The sequence below is a fragment of the Garra rufa genome, chromosome 3 (genome assembly GCF_049309525.1).
Source record: "Garra rufa chromosome 3, GarRuf1.0, whole genome shotgun sequence".
NCBI lineage: Eukaryota > Metazoa > Chordata > Actinopteri > Cypriniformes > Cyprinidae > Garra > Garra rufa.
This window is the reverse complement of record NC_133363.1, coordinates 29,025,658-29,044,917: the sequence shown is the minus strand read 5'-3', so window position 1 is coordinate 29,044,917 and position 19,260 is coordinate 29,025,658. Positions and strand designations below refer to the sequence as shown.

Genomic DNA, 19,260 nt, shown 5'->3' with positions numbered 1-19,260 from the left:
CGTGATTTAGTTTTGTGGTCAATGGCCGCTGAATGGGAATACTAAGGGCATACATTTGAGCGCATCAAAATCAATATTTTTACAACACTAAGAAGGCTCGACACACCATGACACTTTGCTCGAAGTATCGCCTGGGTCTCTACACATGAACTCCAGCATTGAGAACATTGTTTGTGTTCACAGAGTTTACTAAAAAGAAAGTTTTTGAACAACTCACTTACACTGTTTGAGTTTCCGCTCGCGGCCGTCTTGCCAGTCAAGAGGTGTCGATCTCCGAATACGTATGAATGGACTCCATAGGACGAAATATTAGGCTTATATGAGGCTCTTTTTACAACTAGAAGTTTAATATTGTTTTTCATTTGCGACAAAACAACGAATTAGCCGTGCATTTATATGGAAATATGCTTTAGGAGCTATCCATCCTCGCATTCGGAGATCGACACTTCTTGACTGGCAAGACGGCCGCGAGCGGAAACTCTAACAGTGAAAGTGAGTTGTTCAAAAACTTTCTTTTTAGTAAACTCTGTGAACACAATCTTCTCAGTGCTCGAGTTCATGTGTAGAGACCCAGGCGATACTTCGAGCAAAGTGTCATGGTGTGTCGAGCCTTCTTAGTGTTGTAAAAATATTGATTTTGATGCGCTCAAATGTATGCCCCTAGTACTCCCATTCACCGGCCACTGACCACAAGACGAAATCACAATCTCAAAAACGGCTCGTTTGTCGTAATTATGCTTTTAGATATAAGTTTGTCTCGTTTACAGTAAAAAAAACAGCCCAGGTTGCATTTTGGCAATAGTTATCCTTTAAGAGGTTACGTAGTTATTATAGGCATGATCTCATGCAAGTCTTTATACCAAAATGAGCCTATAAATATAAAATTAAGCACTCAAATCCTCCAGCAAATACAAGCCTATGGATCTTTTAGCAACACACTTGTGGTGCTTAAAAGTGTGGGCGTTGCTTTGACCATGTGCTGATCTGCTGAATAGTGTGAGAAAAACATCGTAACTAATACTCACTGTTCCAGGTTGAGTTTGTTGAAAATCTCCACAGTACTTTCCAAAACTTTATCCACATAGTCCACACGATCAGGATAGCACTTCATAGCCAGATTAATGAGAGACACTTGGAGCGAAACAACATCTTCAGATGGCATGTCCTGACGAGACTGACAAGAAAAAAATGGAGATGGCAACATTAAACACTGAAATTTGAGTTAGTGGTTTTATGAAGTCTCTCAATATTTCAATAAAGGCACTGCATGATATTATACCTGTATGACAGTTGCCACTTGCTGTGAGAAAATATCGAATAGCTTGATTTCAGCAGGGATTCCAGGTCCATCTTCTCTGTGAGCAAACAAGGCCAATCTGTGGGATGAGACCACAATCAAATAAAACTCAGTATACAGAGAAAAAAATTGCGCAAAAAAAGAAGAAGATTTTATTTCATCAAAAATATCTTGTGATCTAAAAGTAAACAAAGGTCTTACGAGTTTGGAACAACAAGATGGTGAGTAATTAATGACAGAATTTTCATTTCCGAGTGAACTATCCCTTTAACATTTCTGAGTGTTATATAACCAAGCAGCATTTATTTTTAAAAAGATACAGTACATAAACAACAGATCTCAGTCTGCACAGAGCAGAGAATAATTGGAACAAAAAGCCACCTGTCAATAAGAGCAATGATGATGTTCTTGACATTCACGTTTTGATGCAGATCAGCACACGAGCGAAGGAACGGGTTCAACGTCTGCAAGTGGAACTCGTCCGGAAAGACCTGCAAAAAAGGAAAGTGCAGATGAAATTGTGAGGCCATTAACTACAACATGCCCACACCTGCTAAAAATAATTGGGAAAAATGGGCAGCATGTTAAAAGACAGACTTCTACAGTCAAGTACAACAGGGCGATGAGCGGTTGCTGGGATATTTCTGTACCTGTATGATGCATTCCATGAGGTATTCCTGTGCTAGAGAGTCTCTACAGTTCACCACCTGCTCCAAGATCCCAGACAACACGATCTGTGGGGAGTCAACACATATTTACCACATGCCTCGTTAGCGCTGCCAAATCCTTTTGCAAACAAGATAACTGCAAATGACAGCATAATTCTACAGTTTTCTGCCTACAGTATAAGCGGCTTTAAAACCACTATACACTGCCATTCAAAAGCTTAAGATTAGTACGATTTTTAACGTTTTTTGTAAGTTTCTTATGCTTATTAAGGCCAAATGTATTTGATTAAAACTGTAATATTGTGAAATATTATTTCAATGTAAAATAACTGCATAATTTTAAAATACACTATATTGCCAAAAGGACATCCCCTTCTAAAGAAAAGGTTTAACTACTTTAGTAACTTCCAAGAGTACAAATCTCAATGTTTAACCATTTAATGATATTCTAGGGAATTGTGTCCTTCTAATTTTATAGCAACAGCTTGCACACAGCCCTTTCTATTCTAACATAACAATGCCTCTGTGTATAAAGCAAGGTTCAAATAGAAATGATTGATTCAGTCAGTGTGGAAAAACTTGACTGGTCTGCATAAAGCCAAGTCGTAATCCCAGCTGAACACCTCTGGTGTGACTTTAAATGGAGACCTTGAGCCAAAAACTCATCGCCAAACACCAATGACTTGTACATAAGGGTACAGCCATTTTAGACACTTCCGAAACTAGTGCAACAGAGATTAATTATAATTTTTTTTTTCAATATATTGTTTTGAAAGTGCCTTTTTCTGTTCTAAAGAAGGGGGTGTTCCAATACTTTTGTCCATATAGTGTATGTACAAGTCATTGGTGTTTGGTGATGAGTTTGTGGCTCAAGGTTGCATTTAAAGTCAAACCAGAGGTGGTCAGCTGGGATTGCGACTTGGCTTTATGCAGACCATTCAAGTTCTTCCACAATGACTGAATCAATCATTTCTCTATAAACCTTGCCTTATACACAAAGGGATTGTCATGTTAGAATAGAAATGGTTCTGTCCAAACTGCTGCTATAAAATTAGAAGCACACAATTCCCTAGAATATAATTACATGCTTAAACATTAAAATTTATACTCATGGAAATTACTAAAGTAGTCATTTACATTAGAAGTAACATTTCATTAGAAGGGGGTGTCCCAATACTTTTAGCAATATAGTTTATATTCACATAGAAAACAAACCTTATTTTTTCAGCATCATCCAGTCTTCAGTGTGACATGATTTTTCAGAAATCATTCTAATATGCTGATTTTATTATCAATGACGAAAACAGTTGTGCTGCTTAATATTTTGTTGGATTCTTTAATAATTAAATGTTAAAAAGAACTGCATTTATTTAAAATAATGTTTGAAAGAAATTAAAACTTTTATTCACCAAGGATGTGCTAAATTGATATAAAGTCAAAGCATATCTTACATTGTTAGAATATTAATTTGAATCTATACTTTTTTTTTACTGTTTATATATCAAAGAATCCTGAAAAAAAAAGCAGCACAAACGTTTTCAACACTGATAATAAATCAGCATATTAAAATGATTTCTGTAGGATCATGTGACACTAAAGACTGGAGTAATGATGCTGATAATTCAGCTTGCCATCATAGGAATAAATTATATTTTAAAATATATTAAAATAGAAAACCATTATTTTAAACTGTTATAATATTTCACAATATTGCTGTTGTTTCTGTATTTTTGATCAAGTAAATGCAGAAAGACTACAGTTTAGGGGATGATTTTTAAAAAATGATTTTTAAAATATTTTTTCTTATGCTCACCTATGCTAAGGCTGCATTTTTATGGACAAATTACTAAAATGGCAATAATTTGATTTTTTTCAGGATTCTTTTATGAATAGAATGTAAAAAAAAAAAAATAGAATTTGTCCAGAATAAAAATCGACTGTAACATAATTTTCTTTAATATCATACTTGATCACTTCTTCAAAAACAGCTCAATGAGAATTGCTGTCTGTATTACGAACGATCCAAATATAATATAAATAACGTCTTGCTTGAAAATGTTCATTTATTCATTTTGTTTAGCTACATTTTCCCAAATCTAACTCTTGTGGTTCTAAAAAATTGAAAGTGAGCATTTAAAACAAGCATGACCAGGCTACACAAGCCTCAAAGCTGTTTGCTAGAAGCATGAATTACAGAGGTTTGATTTGGCCTTATCAAGCTAAAAATGTTCATTTACCTCTAGTTAATAAGCATAAAGTACATCAGAAAAGCTGCCCTGCAGGCACAGGGTTATGCATATGTATGTATGCTTGAATTTAAAAATCAAATGAGAACATATTGAGCCTGTCACATTGTTAATTCATGAACGTGAACATGGAGTGCTTTAACAAACAGCTTTCAAAGGACTATCAAAAGATGCCGTAACCTCTTACGCAGTTGTCGTTCCATCAATGGCTCTTTTACCCAGTGATTTATGCTAAGTGCTAGCTTGAGGTTCCCACAAATAAACAGGTAATCAAGGTCAAATCTAATTTCAATGCACCCTTTTAAACCTTTAACAGAGCTTTATGGGCTTTGGAAAAAAGATCATTTATCCACACTGGAGCAACCAAAACGCACCTGTTTGTACTTTTCCACATTGACCCCTTCCAGCTGGCTCAGCCGGACCAGATTGGTCCCTACGAGGATACGCAACTCTTGCCTCTCCTTCTCTCTCTTTTCTCGGTCCCTACTGTGTCCCTGATGCTGCATACGCACCCACAGTTTATTCATCTCGGCAAAATTCAGCAGTACAAAGTCAATGGAGTCATTGATGTCCCCGGTCATCTCTTCCCTAAATCAAACAGGAGAACACATCGCTAGTCATTCAATCCTTAGCAGATAATGAGATTTTGTAGTGAATCATTTTGTCAAAAGCTGTCTAAGTGCTGTCTAAGCATGGAATGTGGGAAAAAAGGCCTTTTCTAGCAATGGATTAAATTGTATTTTAGCACACTGGATTATCATAGGGCATCATTTAAATTGCTCAGCGTGAGTCACAACACTCTTCAGCTACTTGAGGTGCAATCACAGCCATTAGATACGGAGTGTCGTACTCAGCCTGTTCTCCATCATCAGGCAGGATGTTGCGTGTACACTGCAGCAGGTAGTTCCTGAGGAACAAGCCTCGGAGTGGATGCTGCACACCGCGACACATTTCCACCAGGTCCTTTAGTATGTCTTTGCGGGATTGGGGGAAAGACCGAACGTACACCACTCCGACAGTTATCAACAGGTACCTGAGAAGCCAAAGACTTAAAGTCAGATCAGAGAACTTCAAAGCAAATAATATTGAGTGTCATAATAAAATGATGGATGTACTCAAAGCATGAACCCTGGAAAATGAATGTTTCATACTGTATGCAGCATTTATCTTTTGAAATATAAGCAATGTAAAATGTTTCACTAGCTATGTTTTTATGCACATTTTGAACCATCGATTTAGAAACGAAGGATGGATATTAAAGGGTTAGTTCACCTAAAAATTTAAATTAGCCCATTATTTACTCACCCTCAGGATTCCTCGATGAGTATTAAATTTAAAAAAATCCTCGATTGCATTTTGCTCATGTCCAGTAACTGACAAAAGTGGCGCATTTCAAAGTATTTCTGTATAATTGCCTCCCTGAACTGTCTTACAAGACTGCATTCCCAAACAGCAGATATCCGCCTCCAAAAGCAGGGACTCCATTTATTGTGTTTCGTCTGCTCTCTCTGAGGCGCAAGTATATGAAAATTATTACATTCAGTGGCTTCTCCTACTTTTCTTAGTGTTATTTAGTGACAGTTTGTCAGGAAGTGATGATTTTGTTCTCTTTGACTCATTGGATGGAAATGGGGCTTATTCGCAAATGTTTTATGTGATATTCCAATTTTGCACATATGTGACCCTGGACCACAAAACCAGACTTAAGTCGCTGGGGTATATTTGTAGCAATAGCCAAAAATACATTGTATGGGTCAAAATGATTGATTTTCCTTTTATGCCAAAAATCATTAGGAAATTAAGTAAAGATCATGTTCCATGAAGATTTTTTGTAAAATTCCTACTGTAAATTTATCAAAATGTAATTTTTGATTAGTATTATGCATTGTTAAGAACTTAATTTGGACAACTTTAAAGGTGATTTTCTCAGTATTTTGATTTTTTTGCACCCTCAGATTCCAGATTTTCAAATAGATGTATCTTGGCCAAATATTGTCCTATCATAACAAACCATGCATCAATAGAAAGCTTATTTATTGATCTTTCATAGTATGTATACATCTCAGTTTTGTAAAATTTAACCTTATGACTGGTTTTGTGGTCCAGGGTCACATATAGTACATTTGCACATTTGGATGAAAACATGGCTACTGAAGTAAAATACGAGACATCTGCCAGGCTTAATGCAAGTTCCACAGTACCACAGTAAATGGTACCACAGCAACATTTTCTATTCAGTGAGCCTGACTGATTTCAGAGGATTGGAGTAGTTTATTTAGCTACATTTTGAATTCTTTGTGTAGAATAACTAACATTTGGATGTAAAAAAGTTCATAATTCTGAAAAACAACATATTCAGGGTAATGAAATCTAAAACATTTTAATAATTTTTTTTTTAACAAATGTTAATACAACATCATTACATTCAGAAGAACTGAATGAGAGGTGATTGGGGCTGGAAGTTTTTGTTTTAATCCTGATATATTTTAAGCATTTCCTTTTGATGACTTTTAATATTCTCATATGGCTCATACGGATGATTAAGCCATTAACAAACCACAGCTGTTACGAGGTACGTTAGAAATGTTCAATACAGGAAAAAAAAAACAGCAAAAATTTAGTTAAAATGTTATTTGTTGCATACGTAAAAATGTTTTCCATAACTTACTTTTTTTTTTTGGTATTCCATTATGATAATAACCTGTATATTTATTTAATTTTGGATACAAAATTAAATTTTTTGTGATTTGTAATGGGCAAAGTGGTTTATTAAATGTGACCCTGGACCACAAAACCAGGCATAAGGGTAAATTTTTCAAAATTGAGATTAATACATAATCTAAAAGCTAAATAAATAAATTGATCATTCGTCTCTGTTTTTTTTAGGATAGGATATTTGGACAAGATACAACTATTTTAAAACCTGGAATCTGAGGGTGCACAAAAATCTAAATATTGAGAAAAATCACCATTAAAGTTGTCAAAAAAAAAAAAGTTCTTAGCCATGCAGATTACTAATCAAAAATTAAGTTGATATATTTTTACGGTAGGAAATTTACAAAATATCTTCATGGAACATAAACTTTACTTAATATCCAAATGACCTTTGGAATAGAAGAAAAATCGATAATTATGACCCATACAATGTATTTTTGGCTATTGCTACAAATATACCCGTGCTACTTAAGGCTGGTTTTGTAGTCCAGGGTCACAAATATGAGTTGACTGGCCACCAATGACAGCAACAGTGACAGAACGTGTTTTTTCTTCTGGAAAGACATTTCGCCAGCTGAACAATCGTTATGTTGTTAAACAAAAAGTGGACTCACTGCATTTCTAGCCCTACCAACCATTTCTGTCAAAAATGACATATTTTACCATAACTAAGGTCTAATGACATTCTTTAAGATGGACTTTTTTTACTGCCGTGGCTAATATTCATATGGAGCTCAGTTATTACCACAAGATAAAAAAATTTTTTTATCTTTTGTTATTTTTATTAATTATGAGTTTATATCCTTTTTTCTATGAGTTCTGAGTTTACATCTTGTAAATCTTTAGTTTCTACCACAAAATATGCAATTAAAAAGGTAATTGCGACTTTTCCGCATAGTTGCATTTAAAAAAAATTAAGTTTATCACACATAATTCCAACCTTTTTTTTCTCAGAACTGCAAGATATAAATTTAGAATTACAAGAAAAGAGTCAGAACTGTGAGATAAAAAGTCACAATCATCTTTATTTTTCTGTATGTTAGTGCTCTTTGTTTATAGCATTTCCTCTGCATCTATAGTGTGGGAGTTTGTTGGGTAAACCTTAGTCTCGCGTAGCCAGACCTTCAGACTGACGGCTGAAGGTCTGGAATTCATGGCAGCTTTCATTGGCCAAGGCCCGCCCATAAGACCGTTTGATCGACATGTCAAACAACCAATCACAGTTCGTTTCGCACAGTTCAGTTCGTAGAAATCTGGGTGTAATCTTTGACGACCAACTGACTTTTAAAGACCACATAGCTAAAACTGCTCGATCTTGCAGGTTTGCATTGTACAACATCAGAAAGATCAGGCCCTTCCTAACAGAGCATGCTACACAACTCCTCGTCCAGGCCCTGGTCATCTCCAGGCTGGACTACTGCAATGCTCTTTTAGCTGGTCTTCCAGCATGTACAATCAAGCCTCTACAAATGATTCAGAATGCAGCAGCACGTCTGGTCTTCAATGAGCCCAAAAAGGCCCATGCCACACCTCTCTTCATATCTCTGCACTGGCTACCGGTTACAGCACGCATCAAATTCAAGACACTGATGCTGGCATATAGGACAGCCACCGGATCATCACCTGCCTACCTCCATTCACTACTACACATCTACACTCCTTCCAGAAGACTGAGATCCTCTAGTGAAAGACGCCTCATTGTACCACCACAGAGAGGTATTAAATCACTGTCCAGAACATTCTCGTTCAATGTCCCTGCCTGGTGGAATGATCTTCCCACCCCTATCCGGAATGCAGACTCCTTAACAGCTTTCAAACGACTGCTGAAAACCCATCTTTTTCGACACTATGTGACTCAATAATAAAAAAAAAAAATTCTCCTCTCTTCTTGATCCTCCCTTCTAGCCTGTTTTTCCTCTCTTTCTTGATCTTCTCCTTCTAGCCTGCACTCTTTTAACAACGCCTGATATATGGTATTTTTGAGCACTTCCTATGTTGATCTGCCTCCTTAGGATGAATCACTTGTTGTATTCCCAATTGTAAGTCGCTTTGGATAAAAGCGTCGGCTAAATGAATAAATGTAAATGTAAATGTAAACAACCAATCACAGTTCGATTCATTCAGCGTCACGTTTCTGTGCGTGGAAATGCCCCCACAACAACAGACTGGCGTGCAACAAGTCAGTCATTGAAATAACCAGCATTGAAAGATAACGAAGAAGAGGGAGAACAAGCAGTAAGTCAGTAATTTGTTTGCGAACGTCACATATGTGTATAACAACAATGGCGTCTGCATAAGCACCTTTTAGCAAAACGCCGAGTAAATCAGTCTGCGCTTTGTTTCCTGGCGGACCGAAAGTAAACGCGACACCCGCGTCTCCCGGAAAACCGGTCAAATTCAACTAATCAGATGATGACTTCGACATTCCTGAAGTGTTTCCAGTTAAGCGTACCATATGCATCAGACGTTTAGCCAACGTTCCGTGGGCGTGACGCCTGAGGCTGAGACTAGGTAAACCTACTGAGCACTGAGAATTGGCAGCTGTGGGTTACTGCAGTTGCACATTGGCTAAAGTATGTGTGTTGTTTTTTAATATTAGAATATTTTATACTATTATACTGTGGGTTGTGTGGCTGGCAATTGATATGTAGTGCTTTTTTTTTTTTTTTTTTTTTTCAAAAAATTACTTTATATTGACTTATACTAACATGTAACAATGTAACATGTTCAACAGACCTACTGAAATAAAAGCAATCAGGCTTTCCATTGCTACATTTCAGAGGGTGAGCTATTTAGGCTGAACTGATTCGCTAGCATAATGGTGACTTTCCAGATCATTTACAATGAACTGATTCACCAGAATCAGAACTGGTTCACCTCTCCAGCACTGCATATTAAACCCAGGACAGATTAGCAGAGTGTTTGATTACCCCCACATCTGTAAAATTGCACGCAAACATTAAAAACAGCCATTATATCATCTGAATGGGCTAGACTGCTACTTGGACTCTGAACCCTGGTTTTTAGCAACAGCTGAACAAAATTTGAATAAGCATATACCATAAAATGGCTCAAAAATGAATTATTGATTCTCATGCCCAGTCGACCGAACAAGCTCTGAATAACAACGACAAAGTGCTACTGATGGCATTTAATTTACATACAATCAGCCCTACACATTTTCCTCAGGGCCAAATTAACCTGGCAGTGTGCATCTGCCTTAACAAAAGAGTCCCATGTACTTTCAGCAACGAATTCAAGACCCAAAAAACATTTCAGACCTTTTATGTTACCTGTTATTGCTATTTACGCATTTACGCATTGACTTTAAGAAGGTTAAGAGACTTTAATTTAAGAGAGAGACCACTTGAGTGGTGCAGCCAATATAGAAAGATAGCAACTGAAATGAGAGGAGGCAAAGAAGCACTATGAGCTGCTTGGAAGAAAGTTACCCACTAAATCACAATTCCTTCAATGAGAGGCGTGGGTAGAAATGATAGCGGGCACAATGCCATGAAAGCACTGCAGTTGAGTCAGAGAACCGGAGTGAACATTTCACTGCATGTGAGTGGGGGCGCCTTGTGTCGCCCCGGAGGACACTGCTTATGCCAGGCTCCCCAGTGATGGCCAACTTCTGATAACCATTTTATAACTTCTGGCAATCATTAAAAAGCACACTCAAAGGAGTAACCCAAAAATGACTTTATTTTCTTTATAAAAGCTCAGTTGTTATGTGGTAGAAACACTGTACTTCGCTTAAGCACTGCTTGTTTATGCCTTACTCTTTCTTCAAACTGACACTCTCCATCAATCTGTTACAGCACACTTCCTCATTAAAGAGGAGTAGGCAACGAAGGAGCTCAACAAAAATCAAACATATTTCCAACTGTGCTCTCATTCTCCTTTTGTCCTCTAATTTTTTTTCTCACAATCCACACTGCTCAAATTCAGTCAATACTAATTTACAAATCTCCCTATCTTTAATTAGGACTGCTTTACGGAAAGCCAGTATACAAATGACAAAACTGAAACTGTTTTAGTACTCATTGTGCCAGATTTACTTAACAGGGGAGATGAGGCTGCAATCCTATAAAAGTACAGATGGGAGTAGAAAGTTCTTTGAGTGATCAAATTAAAGGACACAAACACAACCAGCTTCCATTTTCACAATTGCCAACAGCAATTTACCAAGAGCACTGCAGATTAGTAACTTTCACAACCATGTCAAGTGCGAAATGGGTTAAGACATGCTTTTTGAGGTGTCAAATAATGGCGGAAATACCAGTAAAATCTGGCCTATTATAGTATCAATAAACTGATACCAGCTACATTTCTCACTCTACAAACACCAGTTTGTATTTTAATTAAATATGAATATAGTTCATTGCAGGGCATATTTCACAGTGAAGCGAAATGCTGTGTTTATATGCACAAGTGTTTTTAGCAGCTCAGAGTGGCTTAGTTCACAGTGAATGCAGCAAACTCCATCTGTGCATGTGCTGCGAGTTTAACATGGATTTGGGAATACAATGTTACACTTTCCAACATTTCTGTGGATAGATGATTACAGCCTTTCACTGGATTTGTAATGAGAAGCACTTGCAAACCTGTGGTTACAGAAACTTAAAAGGCCTACCTGAAGTCCTCTGCCAAAATAAAAGCTAGGGGGAATAACTGTTGCATAGAATCAAGTGAGTTATTTAATTATTCATTTAATTAATTCAAGGATTAGTTCACTTCCAGAATTTTTTTTTACAGATAATGTACTCACCCCCTAGTCGTCCAACATGTTCATGTCTTTCTTTCTTCAGTCGTAAAGAAATTATGTTTTTTGAGGAAAACATTTTAGGATTTCTCTCCATATAATGAATATGTATTGAACCCCTAAGTTTGAACTTCCAAAACACAGTTTAAATGCAGTTTCAAAGGGCTCTAAACAATCCTAGCCGAGGAAGAAGGGTCTTATCTAGTGAAACGATTGGTTATTTTCTAAAGAAATTGACAATTTATATACTTTTTAACCTCAAATGCTCATCTTGTCTCATCTCTGTGATGCACATTCGTAGTCTGTGTATTCTAGTTCATGACAGTAAGGGTATGTCAAAAAACATCAAAATCGCTGTTTTACCTTTTTTGTAAATGGTGTTTGATCTTCTTTGTATGTTAACTTTGTAAACACTTGCCTCTACTTCTGCAGCGATGTAGGACAATTTTGAAGTTGGGGAAGATAGGAGTTTTTCAACTTACCCTAACTGTCTTGAACCGGAAAAAAACGAAAGTTCACACAGACCTGGACAAGACGAGCGTTTAAGGTAAAAAATTATATAAATTGTCAATTTGCTTCGAAAAAGACCAATTGTTTTGCTAGATAAGACCCTTCTACCTCGGCTGGGATCGTTCAGAGGCATTTAAAGCTGCATTTAAACTACATTTTGGAAGTTCAAACTTGGGGGCACCATTAAAGTCCTGAAATGTTGTCCTCAAGAAACATAATTTCTTATCGACTGAAGAAAGAAAGACATGAAAATCTTGGAAGACAAGGGGGTGAGTAAAGTATCTGTACATTTTTGTTCTGGAAGTTAACTACTCCTTTAATTTTTTTCTTATATAATCCACATCTGAGCTATTGGGCCTGAGGAATCGCAGATAACAGTTTCAGTTGATAAGAAAATAATTTGAGTACAGCTTTTGGAAAGCATGTTATGATGATGACTAGGGCTGGGCGATAATTCGATAACGATAATTATCACGTTATAGTTTTTTATCGATAAAACGATAATGACAGTTCGATAAGCGCTTGATAATGTTTACGCACTATGAGTAACGCTGCGCAGGCATTTTGCAGCCTGCACTTCCGGATGCCGCACGCAGTATTTAGTTTACAGCCACAGGGCTCTATGGTGAGACCATTTCACTCGCATTTGCGACTAAAAATTAGTACGTGCGACTGTAAAAAAATATTTTGGAGCACCATGTGAGACTGACCCGATCAGCATATTTGTGTTTGCATCACAGACATCTCTCACGAATCCTTTCATAAATAAAGTGTAGAGAGAGTGTAAATAAGAGACTGTGCAGTAAAGAGAGCGTCGTTGTTAATAATAGAGCTTTGTGATATCGCAAACTAAGATGAGTGACAGTTTTTAATTATTTTTAAGGGAGTTTGTAAATGAGATATTGATCTAATACAGCAGTTAATTAAACAAGAAGTTATTATTAAGTGACTTACATTGTCTGACTATAACACTATTGCCTGATTTTGCTCTATTTCGTCGTCAAAAGTAGTCTGAAACAAGTCACAACTGAGCCGCTGTGCATCTGCATTCAAACACAGCGGTGTTTCGTTTATGAATGAAACGTGAGTTTTTAAACGAATCTAGTGAAATGATTCAATTTCCCATTCATAAAGACAGCCACTTGCTTTAATCCCGAATGAACAATCCGTTCGAATGAATCAAATGAATAATATGATTCAGTAATTAAATCAGTGTCTTTCTTGACGCCACCTGCTGGCAGATATGTTCAGTTATTTAAATCTTTAATATTTCTGTATTCAAAATGTTATATTTAAAACATTAATCTCAACATGAATTTATGATTTTGTCATGTCACCTCTGAGCTTCATCAAACATATGAAAAGGTAAAAACAAAGGTAAAAAACAAAATTCCTCTGTAAATCACTTTGAGGAGTCAAATATCACCTCGTAATAGGAAGGATAATTTTTTATCAGAGTTTTTTATTGTTTTTTATTGTTTAGAATGTGCTCCTAAAATTTTTGACTGCGCTCCTAAGATAAGTAAGCGCGGAGCCCCCATTATTTTTTTATTTATAGTGTCAGACAGCTAAAACATTTTCCAAAATGTGTTAAATCATCTGCACAAAGGGATTGGCATGCTGAAAAGATTTGTCTATTCTTATTTTTGTTGAATGATAAATATACTTAAAAATCACTTTAACTCTGCATTTACAGTCAGAGCCATGTTACAAGTGTTGTATCATATTACAGTTCTTATTTAAAATATAATATATATATATTCTATTAATATTAATAATATTGTATTCTATTGATGTTGATTTTACTAGTAATATTCTAATCTGTATTCTACCTCAATTGATCATTGGAAAGTATTTGTCATGTTATTTGACAATAAACCATAAATAATAATTAACTGTCTGGTTTTTCTTTCATTCGGGACTAAAAATCTGCCTTTAAAATTGATAGATATAAAGATTTGACATTTATCGTGATAATTATCGATATCGACTGATATTTTATTTTGAAAAATTATCGTGATCTTTTTTTTTGCCATATCGCCCAGCCCTAATGATGACTAAAATATTATGATGCTATAGCATTATGAATCATTTTTATTCCTTTACACTGAATTACACTAAATTCGGTATCCTATGTAAATCTTCAAGCTTTCAGTGCTTTCAAAAAGGAACACAAATGTTGCCCAAGGCACATTCACTCTAAATGAATATTGATGCTGTGTAATAGAATGAATGGAGAGAGTTAAGATGTTAGATAAAGTATTGACTCACTACAAAGTCAACAAGTGAAGGCACTGATAAACAGCTGGTGGCAGGGGCGCCGCTAAGGGGGGGAAAGTTAGGACGATTCTAAGGGCCCATGCCCTTTAGGGGCCCCCAGAGATCTGCTTTGGTGTGGTAGCAACCAACCTCATATTTTGTCATAGGGCCCAAAATTGTGAGCGGCGCCCCTGGCTGGTGGTATGATTGGACTAGCTAAAAGACAACGAATGTGCGAGAAAGAGAGAACGAGGAAGAGAAAGAATCTGCAGGAGAAACACATGAGCAGGAATATTGGGAACAGTGGGTGCCCGCATACTCGTGAAATTCTGGATCTTAACAAGATTACCAAATGGATGCAGACGGCTTTATTGGCAATTTTATTTTATAGTCACATTGTTGGACAACGTGACTAAAATGGCAAATCTTAAAAATATCTTATTGTAGTTACAGTATTTGGAAAGATTTCTTCAGATACTCACAGTCTAGGGATGATGTTCCCTGCATACTGAACAAGCTCATAGAGGTCAGCAACCTTGCGGCCTTTAGCAAACTCATCTGTCAAATAGACTTCCAGGTAATGCAGCTCATCTGAGATAGCCATGTCTATAACAAGAATTTAGTACAATAAAAAAAATGAAATCTCTACAGATGACATGTATAGCAGCTGGTGAAAGAAAATGACGGCACAGTGCACTTTTCTTTAACACTGAAGAAAAGGTTCAGAATGCAAATAGCCCCTTTCACACACACAGACACACAGTCTTTACTAATAGATTACCAGTAAATTACCAATAAGAGATCATGTGTGAACTGGAACTTTAAAAAAATACTAGTAAATTGGTTCTGGCAATTTACCGGTATGAGAAGTTGTAATATTACCAGTCAATTACTGGTAATGTGCTCTGTGTGAACAAGGAATGAGATTACCAGTATGAGCATGTAGAACGCGCTGATGAATAAAGTCTGCTTGGGTTCAAATTGGCCAATCATAGCATTCAAGAAGATGACATGATTACTCTGAGCTGTTTACAAAGCTCCACTGCTTTTTATTTGTTTTTCTATGTAAATATGCACTAGATGGACTTCTTTGACCATTTTGCCTCCTCTCACAGCTTTTTTAACGTGTTGTGCATGAGATCCAGCCTTCTTTTTCCATTTATCAGCGCTGTGACTCTGCAATTGGATACTATTACGCACATCTGGTGTTTATAAAAGCAAAAATGCCTTCTGTTTGATCGTCCTTTTTTGCCTGTCACTCATATGTCAAAAATGTTGTCAAATTGGACAGATAGTGAAACTAAAGCGCTTCTACACATGTGGGCAAATGAAGACAATGGTGCGGCTTTTAAAGATCATTTCTGATGACTGACATCACAGAATTTACCAGCATTTTGGTGCTGACGTGTGAATGGTCTCTTACCGGTAAAAGGCAGAATGCTATTGCCTGTGTGTGAACAGGATATTTGTGTATTCACCAGTAAAGTCATACTGGTATTTTTACAGCAATTTACTGGGACTACTGTGTGAAAGGGGCTAATGATTTCTATTCTATTTAAACACATAATGCAATGGAAACACATACAGAGTTCGTAGTAGCTCTTGGGAGAAAGCATAGAAGTCCTCAACTCCCCCAACATATTTGAGGCATGTTTCAGTGCATCCATCAACTTGTTCTTGTCCTGGATGAAGGACATAAATGTTCATAAACAGAGTAAGGGTGCTGCTTTCACACTTTATCGTAAATACAATTTACATTAAAGTGCAAAGTTTATTATTGTTAAAACCAAAAAGCATCACACTGCTGTGGAAATAACAGTGTTAAAGAAACTGTAAACTTGCATGAACTTAACTCACCAGACAGCGCTTCATTTGAAATGACTGAACCTTGACTGCCTGCACAGCTTCATCCAACAGCTTCTCCTGCTCATCCTGGGGCGATTGCTGTGTGGTAGGCTGGAATAAAAAAATGCAGACAAACAATCAAACTAGAAACTAGTGTCAAAAACTTTAAATTGTTAAAAAATATATATTTTGAGCCATTTCCATCTCATCACACCAGCCGTCAAATTTTCAGTACCATTTTCTACATTTTACAGTATCTCTAATAGGAATGAACCAACGTATCCTCCAGTAATCGGTATTGGCCAAAAAAGCAATTATCCGCACTACTGCCCATTGTTTAAATGATGAACAAGGTCAATTTTTTCCAATCAATCGATCAATCAAATGTGGCAGAAAAGCATGTCATACAATAACATGCATGAAGAAAATGTTTCTTGTGTTGTATTTAGGGCTTCGCAGGTTAAAGCAATTATAACACATCAACGCAACGGCATTAATGCAGGTTCTATTTGACCCTATGAAACACTCATAGTTCAAGGCAGGGTTGCCAGGTCCGTGGTTTTCCCTTCATCCAACATAATTTGTAATGCGGCTCCCATCCAATAATCGCAAAGAGCTTTCTGCCTTGTTACTTCTATTAAAAACAATTCTATATATTTTTTTCCCAACATTCAAACAATAAATGCCGTTTTGATGCTATTTAATGTGGTGTGACAGAGGGATGTAGCTGCTTCAGTTCAAGCAGTATCATCACTCTTTCAAATTTAATACAAATTATAACACAAAATAAAAATGAATGAACATCAGAAGGTATATTGAAAGATACAGTACAACTTACCGAATTCTATCGCTCAATTAATGTTTCAACCAAAAGAATGACGTCACAAAAAACAGCTTGTAAACAATGTCACTTAGCACTGCATTTACCTCATTAAAGTTATCCACTGTTTAAAATGTGTTAGTTAACTATAACAAAACACCAGAGGGAGCTTAATTACTGTTAATTATATATGCACGTTGGAATAAATCTGGGACGAAGACACATTTTTATGAAAAATACCTGTGCAAATGCAAATTTTATTTTAGTGTGATTATCATATCTGACAATAAACAACAGCACTGAATATAATACTATTGTTGTTCTTTTTAACCTCTAATGTATCAACTGAGAGGGTTCCCTGTATAGTTTGACCAGCACATGCAAAAAGTGCTGCAAGAGATTCGTGGAAAGAAATTCTTCGTTGTTGTCGACGAAACCTCTGACAACCGAGATCGCAGTGTCCTCAACATTGTTATAGGTGAGCATCCAATTAACTTTTATTTTATGTAGGCTAATACAGCATATTAGCCTATTTTTAACTAGGGCTTACATAAAAATTTAATATACAATGATGCAAACAGCGCACTTTTCACAAGTGTTTCTTCTTGCTGCTTATCTTTTACTGTCTATGGCATGGGTCTCAGTGGCCTGATTGGAGGTAACTAGCTCGTCATGGAGCCATTCACATGTTGTGTATTTTGCGCGCTCAAGTTTATTTCAAATGCAGGCGCGCGGCAAGCGCGCTCATAATTGAAGCGACGCGCTCATTTTTTCCAGGTGCAGCGAGATGAAAACACCTCAACTTTTCAGAACACCAGAAGAGCTACAGCAAGCGTTTTTCGGTGGTGGAAATCTATTAGCTACTAAAACTTCTTTGTCATTATGGAGAGTGCAGTGCATGGTTGCATAGTAACGACAGACGCCACGGGGAAAATCGGACCGGATTTTACTATTAATAATAAAAGATAAGCTAATTTGCATTGTATTTGTAAATGTCAGTAATTTTTTTCTTTTTTGACTCATTCTTTTTATAAAAATTATTTAAAGGCTTAAATATGTGAGGTTTATCTTTTTTATAAAACCTTTTTTTTTGTGAAAAATGATTTAAAGGCTTAAATATGTGAGGTTTATCTCTTTTATAAAACCTTTTTTGTCAAAACTTAAATAATTTCATTTTACCATATGTGCCTGCAGGGGTGGGCTGGGGATGGCGGCGAGGGCTTCGATTACCTCTCTTTTTTTGACCATGTGTTTGCATCCCTTAATATAGTAATATAATATTCTACTAGCCTAACCTACTACATTCATCATTTTTGGATGGATGGATGGATGGATGGATGGATGGATGGATGGATGGATGGATGGATGGATGGATGGATGGATGGATGGATGGATGGATGGATGGATGGATGGATGGATGGATGGATGGATGGATGGATGGATGGATGGATGGATGGATGGATGGATGGATGGATGGATGGATGGATGGATGGATGGATGGATGGATGGATGGATGGATGGATGGATGGATGGATGGATGGATGGATGGATGGATGGATGGATGGATGGATGGATGGATGGATGGATGGATGGATGGATGGATGGATGGATGGATGGATGGATGGATGGATGGATGGATGGATGGATGGATGGATGGATGGATGGATGGATGGATGGATGGATGGATGGATGGATGGATGGATGGATGGATGGATGGATGGATGGATGGATGGATGGATGGATGGATGGATGGATGGATGGATGGATGGATGGATGGATGGATGGATGGATGGATGGATGGATGGATGGATGGATGGATGGATGGATGGATGGATGGATGGATGGATGGATGGATGGATGGATGGATGGATGGATGGATGGATGGATGGATGGATGGATGGATGGATGGATGGATGGATGGATGGATGGATGGATGGATGGATGGATGGATGGATGGATGGATGGATGGATGGATGGATGGATGGATGGATGGATGGATGGATGGATGGATGGATGGATGGATGGATGGATGGATGGATGGATGGATGGATGGATGGATGGATGGATGGATGGATGGATGGATGGATGGATGGATGGATGGATGGATGGATGGATGGATGGATGGATGGATGGAT

At 37.0% G+C, this 19,260-nt stretch overlaps 1 protein-coding gene across 1 annotated transcript in view; it reads right to left on the bottom strand.

Annotated features, from left to right (window-relative positions):
- vps35 (VPS35 retromer complex component) overlaps positions 1 to 19,260 on the bottom strand; it is a 45,105-nt gene that overhangs the window by 22,438 nt on the left and 3,407 nt on the right. The window contains exons 2-10 of the mRNA XM_073836925.1: positions 16,318 to 16,416; positions 16,046 to 16,142; positions 14,943 to 15,066; positions 5,062 to 5,244; positions 4,586 to 4,799; positions 1,948 to 2,031; positions 1,679 to 1,788; positions 1,280 to 1,376; positions 1,026 to 1,174 (exon numbers count right to left, since the gene is read on the bottom strand). Of these exons, the coding sequence (XP_073693026.1) occupies positions 1,026 to 1,174; positions 1,280 to 1,376; positions 1,679 to 1,788; positions 1,948 to 2,031; positions 4,586 to 4,799; positions 5,062 to 5,244; positions 14,943 to 15,066; positions 16,046 to 16,142; positions 16,318 to 16,416 (1,157 nt within the window). The remainder of the gene's footprint in view (positions 1 to 1,025; positions 1,175 to 1,279; positions 1,377 to 1,678; positions 1,789 to 1,947; positions 2,032 to 4,585; positions 4,800 to 5,061; positions 5,245 to 14,942; positions 15,067 to 16,045; positions 16,143 to 16,317; positions 16,417 to 19,260) is intronic.